The 25,310-nt window shown below is 44.7% G+C and overlaps 1 protein-coding gene across 1 annotated transcript in view; it reads left to right on the top strand.

Annotated features, from left to right (window-relative positions):
* GATA3 (GATA binding protein 3) overlaps positions 1 to 20,500 on the top strand; it is a gene marked incomplete at its 5' end in the record, with an annotated part of 82,991 nt that extends 62,491 nt beyond the window's left edge. Inside the window, 3 exons of the mRNA XM_083365397.1 lie at positions 312 to 457; positions 15,614 to 15,739; positions 18,215 to 20,500. Coding sequence (XP_083221523.1) covers positions 312 to 457; positions 15,614 to 15,739; positions 18,215 to 18,499 — 557 coding nt within the window. The 3' untranslated portion in view covers positions 18,500 to 20,500. The remainder of the gene's footprint in view (positions 1 to 311; positions 458 to 15,613; positions 15,740 to 18,214) is intronic.
* Between the last annotated feature and the right edge of the window lie 4,810 nt (positions 20,501 to 25,310).

Here is a 25,310-nt window from a genome sequence, read left to right as displayed (position 1 = left end):
ACTCCATTGATTCGTGGCAAGGAAGGTTGTAAAAATCATTGAACAACTCTCTTGCTTAGCACTGGAAATTTTGGGCTCCGTTGTGGTTGTAAGTCGAAGACTACCTGCAGAAATTGATTTAAGCCAATCCCTGGGATTTTATCGCATTTTATTCAATTTTAACCAACCTCTGGCTTTTTAACCAGAGGCGGTGAGATGTGAATGCTGAGGTTGATGGTGCAGGATAAACCCTGTTCTAACCACGTCCCAGCCAGCTTCCCTCTTCCTTCCTCTGCTGCTCCTCAATGATTTGTGTCCCCTTTTGTTTTCAGAAGGCAGGGAGTGTGTAAACTGTGGAGCTACCTCAACCCCACTATGGAGGCGAGATGGCACAGGGCATTACCTCTGTAACGCCTGTGGATTGTATCATAAAATGAATGGGCAAAATCGGCCGCTGATAAAGCCCAAAAGAAGACTGGTAAGTGAATCTCCAACTTCAAAAAAATGCACTAACTTCTTTTTCTCCTCTCTCTCTCCCCATCTCTCTCTCTCTTTTTCCTTCCTTCCTTCCTTCCTTCCTTCCTTCCTTCCTCCCTCCCTCCCTCCCTCCCTCCCTCCGTTCCTTCTTTCTTTCCTTCCTTCCTTCCTTCCTTCTCCTCCTCCTCCCTCCATCTTCCCCTTCCTTCCTTCCTTCCTTCCTTCCTTCCTTCCTTCCTTCCTTCCTCCCTCCCTCCCTCTTCCTCCTCCTCCCTCCCTCCCTCCCTCCCTTCCTTCCTTCCTTCCTTCTCCTCCTCCCTCCCTCTTCCTCCCCCTCCCTCCCTCCCTTCCTTCCTTCCTTCTTTCCTTCCTTCCTTCCTTCCTTCCTTCCTTCCTTCTCCTCCTCCCTCCCTCTTCCTCCTCTTTCCTTCCTTCCTTCCTTCCTTCCTTCCTTCCTTCCTTCCTTCCTTCCTCCCTCCCTCCCTCCCTCCCTCTTCCTCCTCCTCCTCCCTCCCTCCCTTCCTTCCTTCCTTCCTTCCTTCCTCCCTTCCTCCCTCCCTCTTCCTCCTCCTCCTCCCTCCCTCCCTCCCTCCCTCCCTTCCTTCCTTCCTTCCTTCCTTCCTTCCTTCCTTCCTTCCTTCCTTCCTTCCTTCCTTCCTTCTCCTCCTCCCTCCCTCTTCCTCCTCTTTCCTTCCTTCCTTCCTTCCTTCCTTCCTTCCTTCCTTCCTTCCTTCCTTCCTCCCTCCCTCCCTCCCTCCCTCCCTCCCTCTTCCTCCTCCCTCCCTCCCTCCCTTCCTCCCTTCCTTCCTTCCTTCCTTCTCCTCCTCCCTCCCTCTTCCTCCTCTTTCCTTCCTTCCTTCCTTCCTTCCTTCCTCCCTCCCTCCCTCCCTCCCTCCCTCCCTCCCTCCCTCCCTCTCTCCCTCTTCCTCCTCCTCCCTCCCTCCCTCCCTCCCTCCCTCCCTTCCTTCCTTCCTTCCTTCCTTCCTTCCTTCCTTCCTTCCTTCTCCTCCTCCCTCCCTCTTCCTCCTCTTTCCTTCCTTCCTTCCTCCCTCCCTCCCTCCCTCTTCCTCCTCCTCCCTCCCTCCCTCCCTCCCTCCCTCCCTCCCTCCCTCCCTCCCTCCCTCCCTTCCTTCCTTCCTTCCTTCCTTCCTTCCTTCCTTCCTCCTCCCTCCCTCCCTCCCTCTCTTCTTTCCTCCTCCTCCTCTTCCTTTCCCTCCCTCCCTCCCTCCCTCCCTCCCTCCTCCTTCTTTCCTCAGCCCAAGATGGAGAACTTTCTGGAGGGAGTAGAACTGGGCCAATCCGCCCAAAGTCTTATTTGTCTGTACAGAAGAGAGTTAATGAGGGGCCCCGCTCCCCCTTTTTCACCATAAGTGCCAAGTTATGTACCATTTCTGTCTCTCTCTCTCTATATATATATATGACTTTTTTTTCTTTAAAAAAATAAATTCTGGAGTTTTTGCTTTGAAAGTAGGGTTGGGATGATGGCGAACGATTTGTCTCCAAGGGGGCTGCGGTGGTTGAGGGTGGAGGAGATGCCGAACAGGATGGGGGAGAACGGATTGATGAGAGGAAAAAGAGAGGTGGGGATAATGCTGATTATTTGCAGAAGTTGGAGAAGACCCCCAAGCTTAAAGATGGTGGACTGGAGGTCCCCTGAGGTGGGCTTGTTAGTGTAGTGAGACGTTTCAGAAGCTGAAAAGAACGGGGCGTTTTTTAGCTCACCTTCCTCTGCAATAAAATGAGCGAGTGAGACTTGAAAGAGAAAGAAAACCCTAGAAATCTGAGGTAATAACAGGTTGTCTTGACAAGCTAAACCATTCATTCCTAAAAGTAGAGTAGAGATAATCCTTGATTTACAACCATTCATTTAGCGACCGTTTGAACGGGCAGGGTTCCTTATGTCCGTTTTTCACACTTCCTAGATTTAGATTAGATTAGATAATCTTTATTGTCATTTTTTTCCTGTGGGCACAATGGCACAGATTAAAAATGAAATTTAGTTGCTTCCTCTCCAAGTGTACACATACCTAACACCCATTTGTTTAATCGTTTTTAATTTTTGTATCTTGTTTTTTAATATGTATTGCCCTGTTCACCACCCTGAGTCCTTCGGGAGAAGGGCGGTATACAAATAAAATTAATAATAATAATAATAATAATAATAATAATAATAATAATAATAATAATAATAATAATAATTTAAAACATACTGTATACAACGTATGTATAGAGCTACACCCTTACTAGCATCCCCCTGATCACACGTGTTCAAAATTCGAGTGCTTGGCCCCTGGGGTGTAGTTATGATGGTTTCACTGTCCCGTGTGTGTGTGTGTGTGTGTTCATGTGATCACCTTTTGCAACTTTGCCCGCCAGCTTCCGACAAACAAAGTCAATTGGGGGAGCCAGGTTTGCTTAACGACCACATGTTTCACTTAGTGACTGCAGTAGTTTGCAAAAAAGGTCGTCAAGTGGGACACGACTCACTCATTGCTTAGCCACGAGAAATTTGGGTTCAGTTGTGGCTGTAAGTCAGGACTACCTGTATTGTCCATGGAGAGCACCGTTAAGCAAATCTTTGGCCATATGTTAGGATTTCAACGGCTGGATGCCTTTTTTGAACCGTTGAGCTCAATGGGACTGATATTTTGGGCCCAGGTTTCCTCCTTTGGGAAATACCTTTACTTTCCCCTAGGGTCCAAACCTATAACATTGTCACTTTGCAGACATGTTTGGGGTTTGCAAAAATCAGAGTTGGAAAGAGACACAGGCCGTGAATTGACACAGGTGAATATTTCCTCCGTCGCTGACCAAGATAGGTGGTTACCAGGTTTGAACTGTGGGGTCCTTGATGCTCTCTGAGCTGGGTGGTTTCCTTGCAGACGTTTCATGACCCAACTAGGCAACATCATCAGTGCTAGAAAGGAGTGGGGTTTGCGGAGAGGAGGAGGAGGAGGAGGAGGAGGAGGAGGAGGAGGAGGAGGGTGACGACTGTGGAGTCCCTGGTGGTCTTTGGTTCTTTTCTTGCAGACGTTTCATGACCCAACTAGGCAACATCATCAGTGCTCGAAAGGAGTGGGGTTTGCGGAGAGGAGGAGGAGGATTGCCAATTCCACAGTAGATCAGGGGCTAACCAGATTATGGGTAATAGAGAGAGACATGGAGGTACTATGGTTTTGGACATACAGATAGGGAGATCCTATTTCCCTGGGTTAGTCCTAATCCTGGGTTTGTGCCATTCTCACACTTAACTGTGTTTGACTGTTAGAATGTAAGGTGACTGGATAAGGAGAAACACATTTTCCCCCTCCCCTCTAGTTAGGATTTTCTTCTTTTCTTTTCCCTATAGTCTCTTCAGCCCACCTGGGTTTTTCCTTATCAGGAACTTTGTGTATTCCCCCACCCCACCCCTCTTTTGAAGGTTAAAAAAACCCCCATCAAAAAGGAAACATTTATATGAGGAGGGGATATAAATGGCTCCAAGGGAAAAGAATTAAGACAGCCCCTTCCTCTTCACCAAGGCCCGACCCACTTCTGAAGCTGCTTCTCATTAGGAAAATAAAAGTTGGAGGGAACTTCCATATGACTGCGTGTACCGTGTCGTTTGGCCCTAAGGAAAATAGGACATTTTTTTTTTGTTTCTACATCTGTTTCTCTAAATGTTTTGGAAGACGTACAAGGCTGTTTGGATAAATAAGCTGGTGCTTTGGATTGTAACGGAGAAGAGGGGGAGCTGAGTAAATTTTGGGGGGTAGAGCTGAACCTTTAAGCAGAAATTCTGCCTCCCCCCCTCCCGTTCTTTTTGATGTAAGCCCCCTTTTTTTTTTTAGGTAAGAGAGGGCTGTCCCATACAGGCAGTCCTCGACTTACGACCACAACTGAGCTGAGACAGTGGCTAAAATGAGCATTGGCCCCATTTTTACGACCTTTTTTTTGCCACGCTTGGTTAGGCGAATCAATGCAGTGGTTCAGTTAGCCACATGGTCGTTAACTGAATCCGGCTTCCCCCTTGACTTTGCTTGTCAGGAGGTCGCAAAAGGGGATCATGACCAGTGGTGGGATTCCGCTGGTTCTCACCAATTCGGTAGGACAGGTAGTTAAATTTTGTTAAGTTTGGAGGTCTTCTAGTCCAACCCCCTGCTCAAGCAGGAAATCCTGTAACGTTTCAGACAAATGTCTGTCCGGTCTCTTTCTTAAAAACCTCCAGTGGTGGAGCACCCACAACTTCTGAAGGCAATCCCTTACACTGAGTCCATTGTTCTGTCAGGAAATTTCTCCTTAGTTCCAGGTTGCTTCTCTCCTCGATTATTTGCCATCCATCGCTTCTTGTCCTGCCTTAGGTGCTTTTGCAGAATAGGTTGAACCCCCTCTTCTTTGTGGCAGCCCCTCAGATATTGTTGTTGTTGTTAGCTGCAAAGTCATGTCCGACCCATCGCTACCCCATGGACAATGTTCCTCCAGGCCTTCCTGTCCTCCACCATCTTCTGGAGTCCCTTTAAGCTCACACCTACTGCTTCAGTGACTCCATCCAGCCACCTCCTTCTCTGTCGTTCCTTTCTTCTCTTGCCCTCAACCTTTCCCAGCATGAGGCTCTTCTCCAGTGAGTCCTTCCTTCTCATTAGGTGGCCAAAGTATTTGAGTTTCAGCTTCAGGATCTGGCCTTCTAAAGAGCAGTCAGGGTTGATCTCCTCTAGGACTGACCGGTTTGATCGCCTTGCAGTCCAAGGGACTCGCAGGAGTCTTCTCCAGCACCAGAGTTCAAAGGCCTCCATTCTTTGGCGTTCAGCCTTTCTTATGGTCCAGCTTTCACTGCCATACATTGCAACTGGGAAGACCATAGCCTTGACTATACGCACTTTTGTTGACAGGGTGATGTCTCTGCTTTTTAGTGTGCTGTCTAGATTTGCCATGGCTTTCCTCCCCAGGAGCAAACGTCTTTTAATTTCTTGGCTACACTCCCCATCTGCGGTGATCTTGGAGCCCAGGAAAATAAAAACTGTCACTACCTTCAATATTAATCAATATTAGATATTGATAAAATCCATATTAGATATTGATAAAAGTCAACCTGCATCCTTGTCGGGATCGAAAGAAAGGGGATAGAGAACAAGCTTCCAGGGTCCGTCTTATTAGCCTTTGTCAATCTTTTTTATTTTATTTTACGATTTATCTCCTTGTTTACAGATCAGAGACAGACACACACAAACACACATTAATTACGTATGAAAATTCTTTCATTTGAATGTATAATCAACAGCTATCTTCCTTTCCCCAAACTAGCTACTGGAATAAATTTGCATGCAATGCTGGGAAAGAATACTTAGGGCAAGGCTTCGGTATGTGTCAGGAGTTCTCCTGGTTGAAGTGTTCTAGATGTGGTTTCCAACAGTTGTGAACCAGAAGCCTTGAAAAATTAAGATAGCCTTTTGGGCATCACCCATCCCCCCACCCTCCCTTTGCGCCCAAGTGCAAAAGAAGACAGATGTTTCTATAGGGTGCGTCTGCTGATTTATATATGACTGCATGCCTAGGATGAGCATAGAGCTTAAAAGGTAATGGAAGACACGCAGTTGTCATGGCTGAGCCACCAAACTGGTTGCCTGATCATCCGTGACTCAAGATTCGTTGAAACTACAACTCCCATATTTTCTTTTGTTGAGTGGCAGTTCTAACTCAGGGCTCTTCAAACGTGGCCCTTTTATGACTGGTGGACTTCAACTCCCAGAATTCCTCAGTCAGCCATTTTGATGAAACTGCAGGCTTGGATCCAGACCAGAGGTCTTCAAACTTGGCCCTTTTATGACCCGTGGACTTCAATTCCCAGAATTCCTCAGCCAGGCACACTGGCTGAGGAATTCTGGGAGTTGAAGTCCACGAGTCAAAAAAGGGCCAAGTTTGAAGACCCCTGCTCTAACTCCTCTGCGAGAGTCGTCATTGGGGATGAACCCATTGGTTGGGCAGCCAAAAGCATAAGAGTAATTCTTAAGTCTTCCTCGGCACAAATAAATCTGGCCTGGGGGCTTCCGCTGAATTCTTTCTAAATCCCCCCCCCAAAAAACCCCCAAAACAACAAAAACCAAAAACCACAACCCTGGATTCCTTGAGAATTAAAAATTTTCCCTTCTGATTCCAGGGGCTTTTTAAAAATTCTCCCTTCTACGAATCTGGTTTCGTTAGATGCTTGATTTCTGGATTCGAGTTTGACATCTCAGTGGTTTGCCCTTCTCGGATTCCCCAAGTGTCTTGCGACGTAGGTTTTTTAGTGGTCTGGGAAGGATAAAACCTGAATAAAAGAGAATATTTATAGCTCAGGATTGAAATGAGGCGTCCTTGGTGCTCTCTGAGCTTGGTTGTTTTCTTGCAGACATTTCATGACCCAGCTAGGTATCATCATCATCATCATCATCATCATCATCATCATCATCATCATCATCATCATCATGTTGGAAGGGACCTTGGAGGTCATCTAGTCCAACCCCCTGCTCAGGCAGGAAACCCTATATACCATTTCAGACAAATGGCTGTCCAGTCTCTTCTTAAAAGCCTCCAGAGTTGGAGCATTCACCACTTCTGGAGGCAGGTTGTTCCACTGATTAATTGTACTAACAATTAATTCAGGGGCCTGGATGCAAAGCCACTGAGATATTATTCACAGCGCCCTAAATGCACCATTTATGTAATTTCTATCTAAGCAAAACCCTCCAAGGGTAAATTATACTTTGAGGTGGAGGGCCACGTTTTGCATGTCATAGCTTCTGGGGAAAGTGAGATGAGCCAGGGTAAAGATTTGATTTTATGAAGTTTAATTAAAATAAATTAATGAAATCCAATCAACACGATTACTCCTGCGCTGCGATTTTCTCCCGCAATTCGACATTAAATTTGATAGCAAATTTTTAGAAGGAGACCGAGGGCCAAATTCAAACACTGGGGATGTGCAGTTGGCTGAGGAATTCTGGGAGCTGAAATCCACAAGTCATAAAAGGGCCAAGTTTGAAGACCCCTGCACTATACCATTTCAGACAAATGGCTGTCCAATCTCTTCTTAAAAACCTCCAGTGTTGGAGCACCTACAACTTCTGGAGGCAGGTTGTTCTACTGGTTAATTGTTCTCACTGTCAGGAAGTTTCTCCTTAGTTCTAGGTTGCTTCTCTCCTTGATTAGTTTCCATCCGTTGCTTCTTGTCCTGCCTTCAGGTGCTTTGGAGAATAGCTTGACTCCCTCTTCTTTGGGGCAGCCCCTGAGAGATTGGAACTCTGCTATCATGTCCCCCCTCGTCCTTCTCTTCATTAAACTAGACTTACCTGATTCCTGCAATGGTTCTTCATTTAGTTTATCCTCCAGTCCCCTGATCATCTTTGTTGCTCTTCTCTGCACTCTTTCTAGAGTCTCAACATCCTTTTTACATTGTGGCGACCAAAACTGGATGCCGTATTCCAAGTGTGGCCTTACCAAGGCATTGTAAAGTGGCATTAACACTTCACCTGATCTTGATGCTATCCCTCTGTTAATGCAGCCTAGCAACTGTGTTGGCTTTTGGGGCAGCTGCAGCACACGGCTGGCTCATATTGAAATGATTGTCCACTAGGACTCCAAGATCCCTCTCATAGTGACTACTGTTGAGCAAGTTACCACCTACAGTATGCTTGTGCATTTGGTTTTCCTTGCCTAAATGTAGAACCTTACTTTTTTCACCACTGAATTTCATTTTGTTAGATAGCGCCCAATGTTCAAGTCTGTCAAGATCCTTCTGCATCTTAAGCCTATCTTCTGGAGTGTTGGCTATGCCCGCCATCTTATCAGCTCATCAGCTGTAGTAAGGAGTGGGTTTTTTTCTCAGTTTATATTCTATTGGCTTGCCCTGTTAATATTGGCAGGGGCAAAAAAAGCTGAAGTCCAACATATCTTGAAGGGCATTTTGTTAGGGGAAATGAAAATTCTGGTGTCCATATCCTTTGTTGTATTCTTACACAATGGGCTGTTTGCTTTCTTATTCCACTTCCTTGAGACCCTAGAAAGAGTGCAGAGAAGAGCAAAAAAGATGATTAGGGGCCGGGAGGCTAAAAGAATATGAATGATTGCAGGAATTGGGTATGTCTAGTTTAATGAAGAGAAGGACCAGGTATGATATGATAGTCGTCTTCCAATATCCAAGGGGTTGCCACAAGGAAGAGGGGGTTGACCTATTCTCCAAAGCAGCTGATTGCAGGAGATAAAACAATGGTTGGAAACTAATCAAGGAGAGGAGCAATCTAGAATGAAGGAGAAATTTCCTGACAGTTGTAACAATTAACTAGTGGAAGGGCTTGCCACCAGAAATTGTGGGTGCTCCGTCAATTCTTGAGAAAAGATTGAACCACAATTTCTCTGAAATGGTGTAAGATTTCCTGCTTTGAGCAGTGGGTTGGGCTAGAGGACCTCCAAGGTCCCTTCCAAGTCTGTTATTCTTTTGTGGAAGTATTACTTTTGTTCAAGGAATACAACTCTAGCTTTTTAAAAAAAACAACAAAAAAAACGTTCATTCTCTGTTGCACACTCAGCTGGCCACTTGGCACACAAAAGCTTCACCAGGAAGCTTATAGGTTATAGATAATGTTCGATTTACGATTACAATTGGGACCGGAGCTTCTGTTGCTAAACAAAGCAAAGTTCTAAATGAGTTGGGGCCCAATTTTACAACCTTTTTTTTTTACGATGGCCGTTGAGCGAATCATAGAGCCATTAAGCAGATCTGGCACTGTCAAAATGCTGCAAATGGGGATCATCTGATCCTTGGTGGCTACAACTATGGTAAGTCCATGCTGGTTGCCAGGAGCCTAGATTACAATCACGTGATCACAGAGACGTTATGATGCTTCTAATAGGACTAGCAATAGCCCTTATATACTGCTTCTCAGTGCTTTATGGCCCTCTCTAAGTGGTTTACCGGGTCAGCCTATTGACCCCAACAATCTGGGTCCTCATTTTACGACCTTGGAAAGATGGAAGGCGGAGTCAATGTTGAGCCAGTCAGGATTGAACTGCTGGCAGTCGGCAGAATTAGCCTGCAATACTGCATTCTAACCACTGCACCACCACAGCCCTTCCTTCCTTCCTTCCTTCCTTCCTTCCTTCCTTCCTTCCTTCCTTCCTTCCTTCCTTCCTTCCTTCCTTCCTTCCTTCCTTCCCTGGAATATCACTTAGACTTATTGCCTTTACAGAGATGTTATGATGCTTATAATAGCGCTAGCAATAGCCCTTAGACTTATATACCGCTTCACAGTGCTTTATAGCCCTCTCTAAAGTGGTTTACAGAATCAGTGTATTGACCCCCAACAATCTGGGTCCTCATTTTACTGACCTCAGAAGGATGGAAGGCTGAGTCAACCTTGAGCCAGTCAGGATCGAACTCCTGGCAGTAGGCAGAATTTGCCTACTGCACTGCATTTAAAGCAGTGTGCCATGTACGACTCTATAAGTGCATGGACTGGTTTTAAATCATTTTTTCCAACACGGTCATAACTTTGAAGAGTGGTTAAATGGATGGTTGTAAGTCTACCTGTAAAGAAAGAAACCACCTGTAATTCTAACTGAGCAACTTGCTCAATGTCTCGAGCAAGGCTTGACAATTCTCTGGGTTTCTGTGCAGATCAGGCCTTTTATCAACTGCATCAATTATCAATTAATCATAAGTCGAGGACTAGCTGTGGTGGGGAATAGATGCCAATATTTGAGAATTCCAAGATACAGCATGATTCACTGACAAAAAAAAATGTACCGTATGAATCAACTGTAAACTGACACAACAGTCATTTTAAAAGGCACCGCAGACTCAGTTTAGTCAAAGTGAAACCTGTTAAGATTCCACTGCTGTCAGCAAGAAAATTAAACCTGGTTTAAAGCTCAGGCATAGTTTGACTGTGCTATTCCCTGGAAGTAATTTTTTTTATATAAAAAAAAATTAAAGTAGACCCTTTAGGTTTTCTTTTTATGTTATCTGACCATTTCCGCAAACCTGGGGATATTTTGTGGTAGTGCTTTTAAATGTTCAGATTTTATTGGGAAAACAACAACTACCGCCACCACCACATGTTTCTAGTCCATAATGTCACAAAGCTAGGTTTTAATATTTGGGCAGTGCCTTGGGAAATCACAAATACAGGTAGTCCTTGACTTCCCACCACAATTGTGCCCCAGATTTGTGTCGTTAAGCGAGAAGTTGTTAGGTGAATTTTCCTCCATGTTACGACTTTTCTTGCCACAGTTGCTAAGTGAATCAATTCAGCTGTTAAATTAGTCACACGGTTCTTAAGTGAGTCTGGCTTCCCCACTGACTTAACTTGTCAGAAGGTCGCAAAAGGGGATCACATGACCCTGGGACGCTGCAACCGTCATAAATATGAGTTAATTTCCAAATAGCTGAATTTTGACTCCGTGACCATGGGGAATGCAGCAAAGGTCATAAGTGTGAAAAATGGTCACAAGTCACTTTTTTTTAGTGCTGTTGTAACAATGAACCGCCATTAAACGAACTGTTGTAAGTCAAGGACTAGCCTGTACGGATCTTGGAAAGATTGCAAATCTCAAAAGATCCTCCAGAAGCTGTGAATGCTCCAACACTGGAAGTTTCTAAGAAGAGACTGGACAGCCATTTGTCTGAAATGGTATAGGGTTTCCTGCCTGAGCAGGGGGTTGGACTAGATGACCTCCAAGGTCCCTTCCAACTCTATTATTATTATTATTATTATTATTATTATTATTATTATTATTATTATTATTATTATTATTATTATTATTATTATTATTAGATCTTTGCAGAGTTTTTAGTCAAAGAGACCTCAGAGAAATACATAACTCTACAGCATTCTGTTTCCCCTCTTACCAATCTAAGAAATAATGTGTTTAAACGCAGCAGCATCATTAATCTGATCCCGATGTTTAGACTCTGTTCAGTCAGAAGAACATAGCTCAACTGTTGAGCACCGACATTGTTTTATAGATACGGCGTACCACAGCCATTCCTGACTGTGCTAGTTAAAAACACACAACTACGGAAAGCTTCTTAATGTTTCCTGGGAAGAAGCTTTTACATTCGTGTTTTGTATGGGATAAAGCTGATGCATATGGCTTGACTAAGTGTGTTAGCCGCTGCTGAGGTTCATTAGTCATGGAGCAAAGAAGAACTTAAGTGAATAAGATCAGTTGATCTTTTTGGGGTGGATGATGGCTGAGCCGTTGTTTACATGCTGTCTGCAGAGCATATGACTCCAGCCTCAGATGAATAGGGAGAGGAATGTCAAGGAGAACAATTTTGGATGCTTAGCATCTTTAATTAACTCCGTCTTAGGAGATGTGTGTTTCAGGCCTAGTTGGTGGGATGGAGGGCAGATTGCCCATCAGAGAAGCAAAATAGATTGAAGGAGAATGTAGGTGGGTGGGTGGATAATGCTTCTAACTGCCTACGTCATCCATACCCCTTGTGTGGATCCAAATCTCCAAGGACGCCTGCCTTGGCATCCGTCACCTCTCTGGTCCATCCGTTTCCCATTTATATATATATATATATATATGGATCCTCAGAAAACATATATAGAGAATGTCGATTGGTGGCCCCCAGGGGGAGATCCTTCTCTGTGGGCGCTCCGGAGCTGTGGAATCAGCTGCCGGTTGAGCTCCGGATGGCGCCCGATCTTCGCTCCTTTCGTCGCGATCTCAAGACGTTTCTGTTTGTACAAGCCGGCCTAGCCTGATGGGGATTGGTGGGTTTTTTATTTTTGGTGTCTTAATTTTAACTTGGTGTTTTAGAATTCTATTCCAATTGTTTTAACATGGGCAATTCATTTAATCTCTTTTTAACGTTTGTATTTATAGTTTAGTTTATAGTTTATTTGATTTATATACCGCCCTTCTCCTTGGTAGGGACTCAGGGCGGTTCACAGGGCATATATCAAAAAGAGAATACAAAAATTAAAAAAGGAATTAAACCCATGCCCAATAAAACAGTGGTACAAATTAAAAACAATTAAAAACCCATAATCCCCCATCAGGCCAGACCAGCTAATTCGAACAGGTGGGTCTTCAGGCCCCGACGGAAAGTTCGGAGGTCTGGTGCCATCCGGAGCTCCACCGGCAGTTGATTCCATAATGCCGGAGCCCCCACAGAGAAGGCCCTCCCCCTGGGGGCCACCAGTCGACATTCCCTGACTGGCGGCACCCTGAGGAGGCTCTCTCTGTGGGAACGCACAGGGCGGAGGGGAGTCGATGCCGGCAGCAGGTTTTAGTATTTAGTATTTTATTCTGCCCTGTGAACCGCCCTGAGTCCTCAGGGAGAAGGGCGGTATACAAATATTATTAAATTAAATTAAATTATATATATATAATATATATATATATATATATATATATATATATATATATATATATATATATATATATATATATATATATATATATATATATATATATATATATATATATATATATATATATATATATATATATATATATATATATACACACACACATATATATACATATATATACCCCCCACATTACGGTGGAAACTGGGCAAGCTCGAAATTAAAGTGCCCATCTCAATCCCTTGTAGAAAAGAACGTTTTGAGCCCCCCGTAGGCTTTTTAAAGAAATAATGAGCCAGGGGTCTCGTTGGCTTGGAAGTTTGCCCGTCTCACCAGGAGAAGGAAGGCAAAGCTAAGCTGAAATTTTAAGGGGGGATCTTGAGAAGGTTGTGTGGAGCAGGCCTGCTGGTTAATTTCTGCTCAGCGGGGGTCTTGGCTCTCTCGCCGTCGTCCTCTCGGAGGCCATTTTGTGAATCGGAAACGCCATCCCTGAAGGCGGCCATTTTGCGAGCAAGTGCCCTGCTCCCAAAATGCCATGAAAGGTTGTGGATCTGCTGTGTATTGGAGTGTGTATTGTATTAAGCAATAGCTTAACAGATGACAGCTAAAAGGGGCTGTACATAACTGCCGCAAGAGAGACAGATGTGTCTACTGAGTGATGCCCCATAGTTACTCTACCTTGATGGAGAGAAGTGGGTCACCACTGCGTGCTTCAGGAAAGATACAGGCGGCTCTCAATTGACCACAACTGAACCCAACATTTCGGTTGCTCAGCGAGATAGTTGTTAAGTGAATTTTGCCCCACGTTACGACCTTTCTTGCCACAGCTGTTGGTTAGTAACACGGTGGCTAAGTGAATCTGGCTTCCCCCATTGACTTAGCTTGTCAGAAGGTCGCAAAAGGTGAATCACAGCTTGGTTCAGGACATCAGGGTGTACGTGTCAAAACTGAACGTTGGATGAACATAAGACAATGGCTAATGAGCACTAACTAGGGTGGAACATTGGCTGCAGATGTGGAAATGTCCACCTCTTGTTTCTTGAAAGATAGGAGAATTACAGAGGTTCCAAAGCCCAGGATGCTGTAAGCAGTTAGTAAGCAGTTTGTAGGGATCAACTCTATCAGCTTGATCAGTTAAACTCTTCACATGGCTCAATTTTAATCTCTGATTTAAGCCTTAGTAATTGAACTAGGTGGATCTATTCTTGATATCATTTGGAGATATCAATGATTAATGGACTCGCTGGTTTTGGAGACCCCCATGAATAATGTAACTAGGATTGTTACTCACCTGTTGTTGTTTTTTTCTTTGACTGTTCGTAGCTGGGAACATAGCTTGAGTTTGGCTAGTCTAAAGAAAAGAAGGGGTGACATGATAGCAGTATTTGAGGGGCTGCCACAAAGAAGAGGGGGTCAAGTTATTTTCCAAAGCACCTGAAGGCAGGATAAGAAACAATAGTTGGAAACTGATGAAAGAGCGAAGCAACCTGGAATCAAAGAGTAACTTCTTGACAGTGAAGACAATTAACCAGTGGGACAGCTTGCCACCAGAAAAAATGGGTGCTCCATCACTGGAGATTTTTAAGAAGAGACCGGGTAGTCACTTGTCTGAGATGGTATAGGTTCTCCTGCTCGAGCAGGGGGCTGGACTAGAAGACCTCCAAGGTCCCTTCCAGCTCTATTCTATTCTATTCATTATTGTTTTATAAATTTAAAAACTTAAGGACATAAGCAGTGCCCTTCCGAATCAGTACTAGTCTTGCAGACTCTTCTCCCAATGGACAACCAACTCTCTTGGTCTCCTGCTATAGGCAGTCCTCGACTTAACGACCACAGTTCAGCCCAAAATTTCTGTTGCTAAGCAAGACAGTTGTTAAGTGAATCACTGCCGTTGTTAAATTAGTAACACAATTGCTAAGTAAATCTGGCTTCTTCCCCCACTGACTTTGCTTTTCGGAAGGTCGCAAAAGGGGATCACATGACACGGCCACCCTCATACTATGAGCCAGTTGCCAAGAGTCCAGAATTGATCAGGTGACCCTGGGGATGCTTCAATGGTCATAAGTGTGAAAAAGTCACTTTTTCAGCGCTGTTGTAATTTTGTATAGTCACTAAATGGACAGTTGTAAATTAGATGGACTAGATGGTCTTCAAAGGCAGTCCCACTGCTATCAAGTCTAATAGTTGTCGATCTTCATATTTTCATGGATTGGTCCAAACCTTGTTGAAGCCAACCAGCCAGCAACACATCTTATGATAGCATAAGATCATTGGGTTCTGGATAGTTGCCAAGAGAAACAGCAACGTTGAGCATCAAATAAATATTATTTTTGTGTGGCTTCTGTTGTTACCGATGAGGACTTTTGCAACTTGGAACGAATCAGTGGGATTCTTGCTGATTAAAATCTCGCGTGTTTCACCATCAGCATCTTTGATCTGATGTTGTCACACGCACGCATGATTGCTGGGGAAAGGCGCAATCCTACCCAGATGACACCCGTTGTGTGACTACACAATTCCACTTGGCTCTTCTAACCTCGGAAGAATTATATGAATTGATGCATGATTTATTGCAATGGGCTGGCTTCACTTCTCTGGGATGGCACAGCAAGGGTTTAGGGCAGGATTCCTCAACCTTGGCAACTTGAAGATGGGTGGACTTCAAGTCCCAGGATTCCCCAGCCAGCTGTGGAATTCTGGGAGCTGAAGTCCACCATCTTAAAGTTGTCAAGGATGAGAAACACTGCTTTAGGATCTTGAAAATCCCCCCCACGTTAATCTATTGGTGAGGTGACTATGCTTTCTCTTTTCTCCCCCAGTCAGCTGCAAGACGGGCTGGGACATCGTGTGCAAATTGCCAGACAACAACAACCACTCTGTGGAGGAGGAATGCCAACGGGGATCCAGTGTGTAATGCCTGTGGGCTATATTTCAAGCTCCACAATGTAAGTGAGATGGTCATACTCTCAGCTGATTCTCAGAGATAATATTGTTGTGCTACATCAGGGGTGTCCAGCTTTGTCAACATTAAGACCTGTGGACTTCAACTCCCAGAATTCCCCAGCCAGCATGGCTGGCTGGGGAATTCTGGCAGCTGAAGTCCACAAGTCTTACAGTTGACGAGATTGGACACCCCTGAATTACATGGTAAAGCTAGACTGAATTGCTCTGGATGTGCTTCGCTTTAATTTGCAGACACTTGGGATCAAATGCAAGACACTTTAGTGCACCTTGATCGTGTCTGATCCCTTGCGAAGTATCCTGAATCAAGCTGGGCTAATAAGATTTAATTCAGGAATGGGGGAAACATTGTCCTTCTAGGTGGCTTGGTAAGGCCACACTTGGAATACTGCATCCAGTTTTGGTCACCACGATGTAAAAAAGACGTTGAGACTATAGAAAGAGTGCAGAGAAGAGCAACCAAGATGATTAGGGGACTGGAGGCTAAAACATACAAGGAACGGTTGCTGGAATTGGGAATGTCTAGTTTAATGAACAGAAGGACGAGGGGGGACACGATAGCAGTCTTCCAACATCTGAGGGGTTACCACAAAGAAGAGGGAGTCAAGCTATTCTCCAAAGCGCCTCAAGGCAGGACAAGAAGCAACGGATGGAAACTGATCAAGGAGAGAAGCAACCTAGAACTGAGGAGAAATTTCCTGACAGTTAGTACAATTAATCAGTGGGACAACCTGCCTCCAGAAGTTGTGGGTGCTCCAGCAATGGAGGTTTTTAAGAAGAGATTGGCCATTTGTCTGAAATGGTATAGGGCAGGGTCTTCAAACCTGGCCCTTTTATGACTGGTGGATTTCAGCTCCCAGAATTCCTCAGCCAGCGTGCCTGGCTGAGGAATTCTGGGAGTTGAAGTCCACAAGTCATAAAAGGGCCAAGTTTGAAGACCCCTGGTATAGGGCCTCCTGGTATAGGGGGCTGCTCTAGAAGACCTCCAAGGTCCGTTCCATCTCTGTTATTCTGTTATGGAGCTGGACTACAGTTCCCATCATCACTGACCATCTAAAAATAAATCCCCTCTGATCAGAAAGCAGAGCAATGACTGCCTAGGCCAGGGGTCGGCAACCTCGGCTCTTTTATGACTCGTGGACTTCAACTCCCAGAATTCCTGAGCCAGCACGAGTCATAAAAGAGCCGATGTTGCCGACCCCTGGCCTAGGCAGTCATGAAGTGAATCTGACTTCAAACCATATTGTTAACAGAATGTGGGAATACAGGTGGCCCTCAAATCTTCCACTGCTAAGCCAGATAGTTGTCAAGTGAGTTTTGCCCCATTTTATGTCCTTTCTTGCCACCGTTGTTAAGTGAATCACTGCTGTTAACGGGAATCATGCAATTTATTAAGTGAACTCAGTTTCCTTAGTTGATTTGGCTTGCCAGAAGCTGTCTGGGAAGGTCGCAAATGGTGATCACATGACCTCCGGGATGCTACAAACTGTCATAAGTACATGCCAGTTGCCAGGCACCCAAATTTCGATCATGTGACCACGGGGATCTCGCAATGGTAATAAATGTAAGGTTTGGTCCCAAGTCACTATTTTCAGTGCCATTATAGCTTTGAATGGTTGCTAAATGAATGGTTGTAGCTCAAAGGCTCTTTATATACATTTTTATATATATTAATTAATTTATATACAGGTAGTTCTCCACTTAACGACCACAACTGAGCCCCAAATTTTTGTTGCTAAGTGGGGCATTTGTCACGTGAATTTTGTCCTATTTAACGACCGTTCTTGCCATGGTTGTTAAGTGAATCGTTGCAGTTGTTAAGGGAGTAATGTGGTTGTTTTAAGTGAACCTGGCTCCCCCATTTATTTATTTTTGTCAGAAGGTCACAAATAGGGATCGCATGGCTCCGGGAAGCTGCGACCATCATATATATGAGTCGGTTGCCAAGTGTCTGAATTTTGATCACGAGACCATTTTGTCAGGGTGAAAAATGGCCACGAGTCATTTTTCTCAGTGCCGTCGTAACCTCGAGCGGTCACTAAACAAAGTGTTATAAGTCAAGGACTACCTGTACCTAAATGAACGTCCCTGGCCATCTTTTAAAAAGTGCGCCATCTTTTGCCCAGACTAGTGTTTGTCAACTTCCGCCATTTTAAGACGTGTGGACTTCAACTCCCAGAATTCCCCAGCCAGCAAAGGAATTCTGGGAACCGACGTCCACTCACCCCTTAAAGTGGTTGAGGCTGAGAAACACTGCTCTAGAAACCTGGTTGTTGTGCGTGCTTGCTTGTGTGTGTGTGTGTGTGTGTGTGTGTGTGTGAGAGAGAGAGAGAGAGAGAGAGAGAGAGAGAGAGAGAGAGAGAGAGAGAGAGAGAGAGAGAGAGAGAGAGAGAGAGAGATTTTGGCAAAGCCGGAGACAGGACCAGCTCGCAAAAAAAGTTAATTGATTTTTTGTTTAGATTAACAGACCCCTGACCATGAAGAAGGAAGGCATCCAGACCCGAAACCGGAAGATGTCTAGCAAGTCGAAAAAGAGCAAAAAGATTCACGACAGCCTGGATGATTTCCCCAAAAGCAGCTCCTTCAACCCCGCCGCCCTTTCCAGACACATGTCGTCCATCAGTCATATTTCTCCGTTCACCCATTCGGGTCACATGCTGACCACACCGACCCCGATGCACCCCTCTTCTAGCTTGTCTTTCGGACCTCACCACCCCTCAAGTATGGTCACCGCCATGGGTTAAAGATGGCCTCTCAGACAGGGGGAGGGGGGGGGGAGAAAGAGAGATTTTTCCTGCTTAAAAGAAAAAAAAGTGGAAAAAGAAAGAAAGAAAGAAAGAAAGAAAGAAAAAGAAAAAGAAAAAGAAAAACCAAGTTCCTTTTTTTTTACTTCTCTGAACGAGAAGTATCTATATATTTGCCTCCTTGGAGGGAACTCTTCCTGGCCCTTCAAAAAAAACTGTTGGATGCAGATGCTAAAATGGGACCGATGGGGGGGCGGGGGGGGGAGGGAAATAAAGAAAGATGAAAATTGTAAAAGTGGCTGAAAAATCCTTTACGACGAAAGAAACGAAGACAAGATTTAATATGGAAAGTTGACTGCTCGACTGCTCGGCTCGGAAAGTCTTTTTTGTGTTTCTCCACCACCGAACCGGGAGGCCATTTGTGAATAAAACCATCGCCACGCAACTTCACTGTCGAACTGGGTTTTTAGTGCTGTGAAATAATAATTATAATATTAATAAATAATTAAAAAAAACAACCAAACCCACGCCACTCCCCCCCTCCTCCCCCCTCCTTCTCTCTCTCTCTCTCTCTCTCTCTCTCTCTCCCTCCCTCTCCCCCTCTCACTGAAATTAAAGCAAATAATTGCTGAACACTGTATAACTTATATTGTAAGAAATATTGTACATTTTTGGAGGAAGACTGACAACTGGGTAGCTGTAAAAAAAAAAAAACCGGGGAGGGGGAAAAAAGAAAAAAAGAAAAAAAAAAGAGAATTTGGAGGTGTGGATAGTACAAATCGGGTATCACCAGAAACGTTTTATGGTACGGTCTGGGAAGAATGAGGTCAAACTGGCAAATGGACAAATTGCCAGTTGTGCATTTTTGCTGTTTCGCTCTCTCTCTCTCTCTCTCTCTCTCTTTTCTCTCCTCACATGCTGGCTGAAATTATTTCGATGGATTAAAAATAAATTACATCCAAGCTGTAAGCAAGTCATCCATTCCAGGCGACAGGCCTCTGGTCAATGGAGAAGGGGTTGAAGGGTAACAAGGGGTCTTGGTGTGACATGCAGCTTGTTTGTTGCAAGCCGGTTTGTCTAGGGCCTATTCGCATTGTGAACCAGTTCTTGTAATTGTCGTTTGTATGTATAACTCAAAAAGCTCTCAAATAAGACAAGGTGTAGATTTATTTCATCCTACAACGCAGATTTGAATGGTTGTACAAATTTTACTTGCTGCTAGTGTTTTAAGAACTGCGCTTCGGTTTTTTTCGTTTTCATATTTTTTCCTCTTTTTTTTTCCGTTTTGGAGAATAAACTAGATTAAATTCTGTTGATCTGATGTCGGCTTGTGGTTTGGAAGGATGGGAAGGATGCCTGCCCAAAGGGTCTCAAGATTTGCGGAGAGGAGAGGAAGAAAGACAACAAAAGGGTCGATGTCTATGGAGATTCTCAATCACCCAGCTTATTTATTTATTTATTTATTTATTTATTTATTTATTTATTTATTTATTCATTCATTCATTCATTCATTCATTCATTCATTCATTCATTCATTCATTCATTTATTTATTTATTTATTTATTTATTTAAATTTTTATACCGCCCTATTCCCGAAGGACTCAGGGCGGTTTACAGGGCAGCATAAAATACAATATAAAAGTAGTATAAAATTAAAATAGATTAAATTACTTAATCCCAACAATTAAAACAATATTAAAAAGCTCAAACCCCTTCAATCCAGGCCTGATAAATAAAAAAAACAGGTTTTCAAGTCCCGGCGAAATGAACGCAGATCGGGGGCGGTCCGAAGTTCCACCGGTAAATCATTCCAAAGGGCAGGCTCGCCCACAGAGAATGCCCTCCCCCTGGGGATCACCCGCCGGCACTCCTTAACCGCCGGCACCCTGAGAAGGCCCTCCCTGTGGGAGCGCACAGGACGACGGGAACTTGATGCCGGCAGCAGGTGTTCCCTTAGATAATCCGGACCCAAGCCATTTAGGGCTTTATAGGTCATTACCAGCACCTTGAATCTCACCCAGAGGGCAACTGGAAGCCAATGCAGCTCGCGGAGAAGAGGTGTTACACGGGAGTATCGGGAAACTCCCATAACAACTCGCGCGGCTGCATTATGGTGGTCCCAAAGGTGTTTTTTCCAAAAGGCAAGTGGACTTTGAAAATGTTTCACTTCCCGTCCAAGAAGCTTCTTCAGTTCTAACGGACGGGTTAGCTTTCTCAAAGCTAACATCCAACCCTAGGAATGTTAACAGCCACGATGACTGCAAAGAATACGAATCCTTCCATTCCCCACCAGTCAGTCAGAACTGAAGCTTCTTGGTTGAGAAGTGAAATGTTTTCAAAGGGAAAAAAAAACAAAGGAAGACCAGTTGCCTTTTGGAAAAAAGCACCTTGGGGTCTGGAGGCTAAATTGTAGGATGAACGGTTGGGGGGAACTAGGCTTGTCTAGCCTAGCGAGCAAAAGGACTAGGGATGATATGGTAGCAGTCTTCCAATTCTTGAGGGGCTGCCACAGAGAAATGGGAGGTGTGTGTGTGTGTCAACCTATTCTCCAAAGCACCTGAGGGCAGGACAAGAAGCAATGGAGGGAAGATCACTAAAGAGAAAATCAACCTAGAACTAAGGTGGAATTTCCTGATAGAGAGAAGATTTCATAAATGAAATGGCTTAACTCCAGAAGTCGTGAGTACTCCATAACTGGAGTTTTTCAAAAATAGACTGGACAACCATTTGACTGGAACGGTATAAGGCAGGGGTTTGGACTAGGACACGGGTCGGCAACCTGCGGCTCCGGAGCTGCATGCGGCTCTTTGAGCCGTCTCCTGCGGCTCCCAGCCGCCCGGTGCGTGCGCACCTCTTCGAACGGGCAGTGGTGCGCGCGCACCTCTGCGCGAACGGGCAGCAGCGCCGCTCTTTGGGAAAGCTGCCGCGGCACGTTTGCAGGCTGCCGAAGGTGGTAGCTCTGCAAATGGGCTGTCGCCATCGCGCAACCGGGAACCGGTTCCATCACACATAAAAAAAATGGCAACCGCGCGCGTCCGTGCGTGCGCAAGAAAAACCCGTTTTGCGCATGTGCAAAACGTTTTTTGCGCATGCGCGTGCATGGACGCACGCACGCGGCTCCCACTTTTTTTTATGTGTGATGGAACCGGTTCCCAGTGGCTCTTTTCCTTTTTCAGGTTGCCGACCCTTGGACTAGGAAGACCTCCAAGGTCCCTTCTATGATTTAAATTTAGCAACAGGGTCCACTGAAATAATTGGAGGCATGCTAATTTTCTTGGATCAAAAGATTCATTAAGACGACAATGCTCCAACTTTGCCCCACTAGGATAAATTCCTTATTTCCAGTTCCTTGCACCTTACAAATGCCATTTATGGTCTTTGGAGGGTAGGGAGGAGATGCTGAAAAATAAGTTCATGTGCAAATTCCGAACTCTAGGATCCCTCTTCATCTTTCCTTAGGCGGCCAGGGATTTGTAAGCAAAGGCCCACGTAGAATTCCACTGAAGGTCAAGCCCTGGGTTAGGTAGAGTGTAAATTTTTGCAAGGCAGGGAAAAAGATACGTAGGTGAGATGCTGACACCTGCTATCCGGGTCACCTGACTGGACTGAAAAGTCAATTTCCAGATTCCTAGCGTTCATTAATCTCTATCTCTGGAACGTCTTAAAGTAGCATTTCTCCAGGTCTCAAGATGTGTGGACTACAACGCTCAGAATTCTTCAGTTTGAAGGCTGGCTGGGGAATTCTGGGAGTTGAAAATCCACATCACTTGGCCTTGCTAAGATTGAGAAGCACTGGTCTAAAAGGTCAAAGGTCTGAAGAGGAAGTGGAAAGATCAGGTGTCCAATGCACGTAGACATCTGTGCAGCTAGCCTTTTTAGAGTGATTGACTGCTCTTCTTCTTCACCTGGTCTCTCCAAACCAGCTTTTAGCTGTTTGGCAACATCTTTAGTCCTTCTTAGCTAGCTAACAGGTTCTTAAGGAAGCATTTCCACTGATTTCTCCAAGACACCAAATGCTACGTAGCTTTCTAGCACATTTTTCCCTTGGCTGAGAATGGCAGGGTTTTGATCTTCAGCATCAAACTAAAGAAAAGAAGAAATAGGGGAGACATGATAGCCGTGTTCCAGTATCTGAGGGGCTGCCATAAGGAAGGGGGGTGGGGGCAGGTTGTTCACCAGAGCACCAGAGGGAAGGACGAGAAACAACGGTTGGAAACCGATCAGAGAGAGAAGCCAAGGAGAAACTTCCTGACAGGACAATCAACCAGTGGAACACCTTGCCACCAGAAATAGTGGGCGCTCCATCACTGGAGATTTTTAAGAAGAGACTAGACAATCACTTGTCTGAGATGGTATAGGTTCTCCTGCTTAAGCAGGGGGCTGGACTAGAAGACCTCCAAGGTCCCTTCCAGCTCTGTTTTATTCTATCGAGATGAGCACGAATCTACACAACATCTTAACCACCCTGAGTCCTTCGGGAGAAGGGCGGTATACAAATTAAATTATTAAATTAAATTATTAATTATTAATGACTGTTTTATGCCCTTGATAAGGCACTTTATATTAGTGGGCCTGGCTTCTTGGAAAAGTTTAAGAGAAGACAACACACTGCTGAATTAACTTTAATTTGGCCGAGATCAAGGAATGTTGAGGCTACCAGATCAGTCTCCTGCCATTTGGGGGGTGGGTGGGTGGGTGGGTGAATTATTTACCAAATTGGAATCATGGAGTCAGAAAAGGTCCCTTGGGCCATCAAGCTCAAGAATTCCCCGCTGAAGATAGCTGAATATTTGAGGGGCTGACCCAAAGAGCAGGGGGCTGTTCTCCAAAGCATCAGAGATCAGGACAAGAAGTAACAGACGGAAGCTTATCAAAGATAGATCCAACATAGAAATAAGGAGGAATTTCCTGACAGAGCAATGAATCAGTGGAATGGCTTGCCCTCAGAAGTCGCCATGAGAGTGAAAAAAGATGTTGAGACTCTAGAAAGGGTGCAGAGAAGAGCAACGAAGATGATCAGTGGGGCTGGAGGCTAAAACATATGAGGAACGGTTGCTGGAATTGGGTATGCCTAATTCAGTGAAAAGAAGGAGTAGGGGAGACATGATAGCAGTGTTCCAAGAAAGGTAGTCCTTGACTTACGACCACAACTGAGCCCCAGATTTCTGTCGTTAAGTGAGACATTTGTTAACTGAGTTTTGCCCCATTTTACAACCTTTCCTGCCACACTTTGCTCACTGAATCAGCACGGTTGTTCAAGTAGTCACCCGGTTGTTAAGTGAGTTGGGCTTCTCCATTGACTTTGCTTGTCAGACGGACGCAAAAGGGGACCACATGACCCCGGGACACTGCAACCGTCATAAATATGAGTCAGTTGCCAAGAGTCCGAAGTTTGATCACGTGACCCTTGGGAATGCTGCAAAGCTCGTAAAACGGTCCCTTTTTTCACTGCTGTTGTAACTTTGAACAGTCACTAAATGAACCGTTGTAAGGGTCTGTGGTCGAGAAGAGTGGGGAGGGGGTCAACCTATTCCCTACAGCATCTGAAGAGAGAACGAGAAGCAACGGACGGTAAGTAATCAAGGAGATTGATCAGTGGAACGGCTTGCCTTCAGAAGTTGTGGATGCTCCATCGCTGGCGGTTTTTAAGAAGAAATTGAACAGTTATTTATCCGAGACGATATAGATTTCACCTCTGGAGGTGGCTGACGGGATGAGAAGACCCCATTCCCATCCACCTCTTAGCTCCCATAGTTGCAGTTTTAGTACGGTTTTTAACAATAGTTTAGCCTGCGCCATTTTAATGTCTTCATTGTTTTGTACTTGTTTTATAACCTGCAAAGCCCCAGAGCCACCTTGTAGGGGAAACTGGCAGCATAAAAAAATTAATAAATAATAATAAAAGAGTAATCCTACAGCCTGTGAGCGCCTGTTATTCATCCCAGCTTCTGCCAACCTAGCAGTTCGAAAGCACGTAAAAATGCAAGTAGAAAAATAGGGACCACTCCGGTGGGAAGGTAACAGCGTTCCGTGCGCCTTTGGCGTCTAGTCATGCCGGCCACATGACCACGGAGACGTCCTCGGACAAACGCTGGCTCTTCGGCTTTGAAACGGAGATGAGCACCGGCCCCTAGAGTTGGAAACGACTAGCATGCATGTGCGGGGGAACCTTTACCTTTACCTAATCCTACAGCCCAGCATTCAAACATATACTTTTTTTTTAAAGATCCAGCCTTTCCAGTTCTTCACCATCTGAAGCGGTGACTTCAGATTGGCCTGCCATATGTTAACCTTGCAATTCAGCCGATTGATAAACCTAGAACTAAGGAGAAACTTCCTGACAGTGAGAACAATCAACCAGTGGAACAACCTGCCTCCAGAAGCGGTGAATGCTCCAACACTGGGAGTTTTTAAGAAGAGACTGGACAGCCACTTGTCTGAAATGGTCTAGGGTTTCCTGCCTGAGCAGGGGGTTGGACTAGATGACCTCTAAGGTCCCTCCCAACTTCTTCTTCGTATTATTATTATCAGTGCTCCAACTTCTCGTTGGATGAGAAACCTATTTCAAGCTTCATCATTTCATCACGTTTTGGTCGGGTTGACAGGAGTCTATAGCTTCCTCCTCTGTGGGTTTTGTGGGTCTTGTTAAATGGCGCAAACAGATGTTCGTCTTCTCCTACTTCCCGTTTTCTTCTTTCCTCTTTGTCTCTGATGTTTATTTATTTATTTATTTATTTTATTGCAACCATACAAAAGTTAAAACCCAATTTAAAAAATATTAAATCAACCCTGTACTATTAAAAACCCCAAT

This window comes from Vipera ursinii (assembly GCF_947247035.1).
Source record: "Vipera ursinii genome assembly, chromosome: 6".
Lineage (NCBI taxonomy): Eukaryota > Metazoa > Chordata > Lepidosauria > Squamata > Viperidae > Vipera > Vipera ursinii.
The sequence above is the reverse complement of the archived record's forward strand: the minus strand, read 5'-3'. Positions and strand labels throughout refer to the sequence as shown.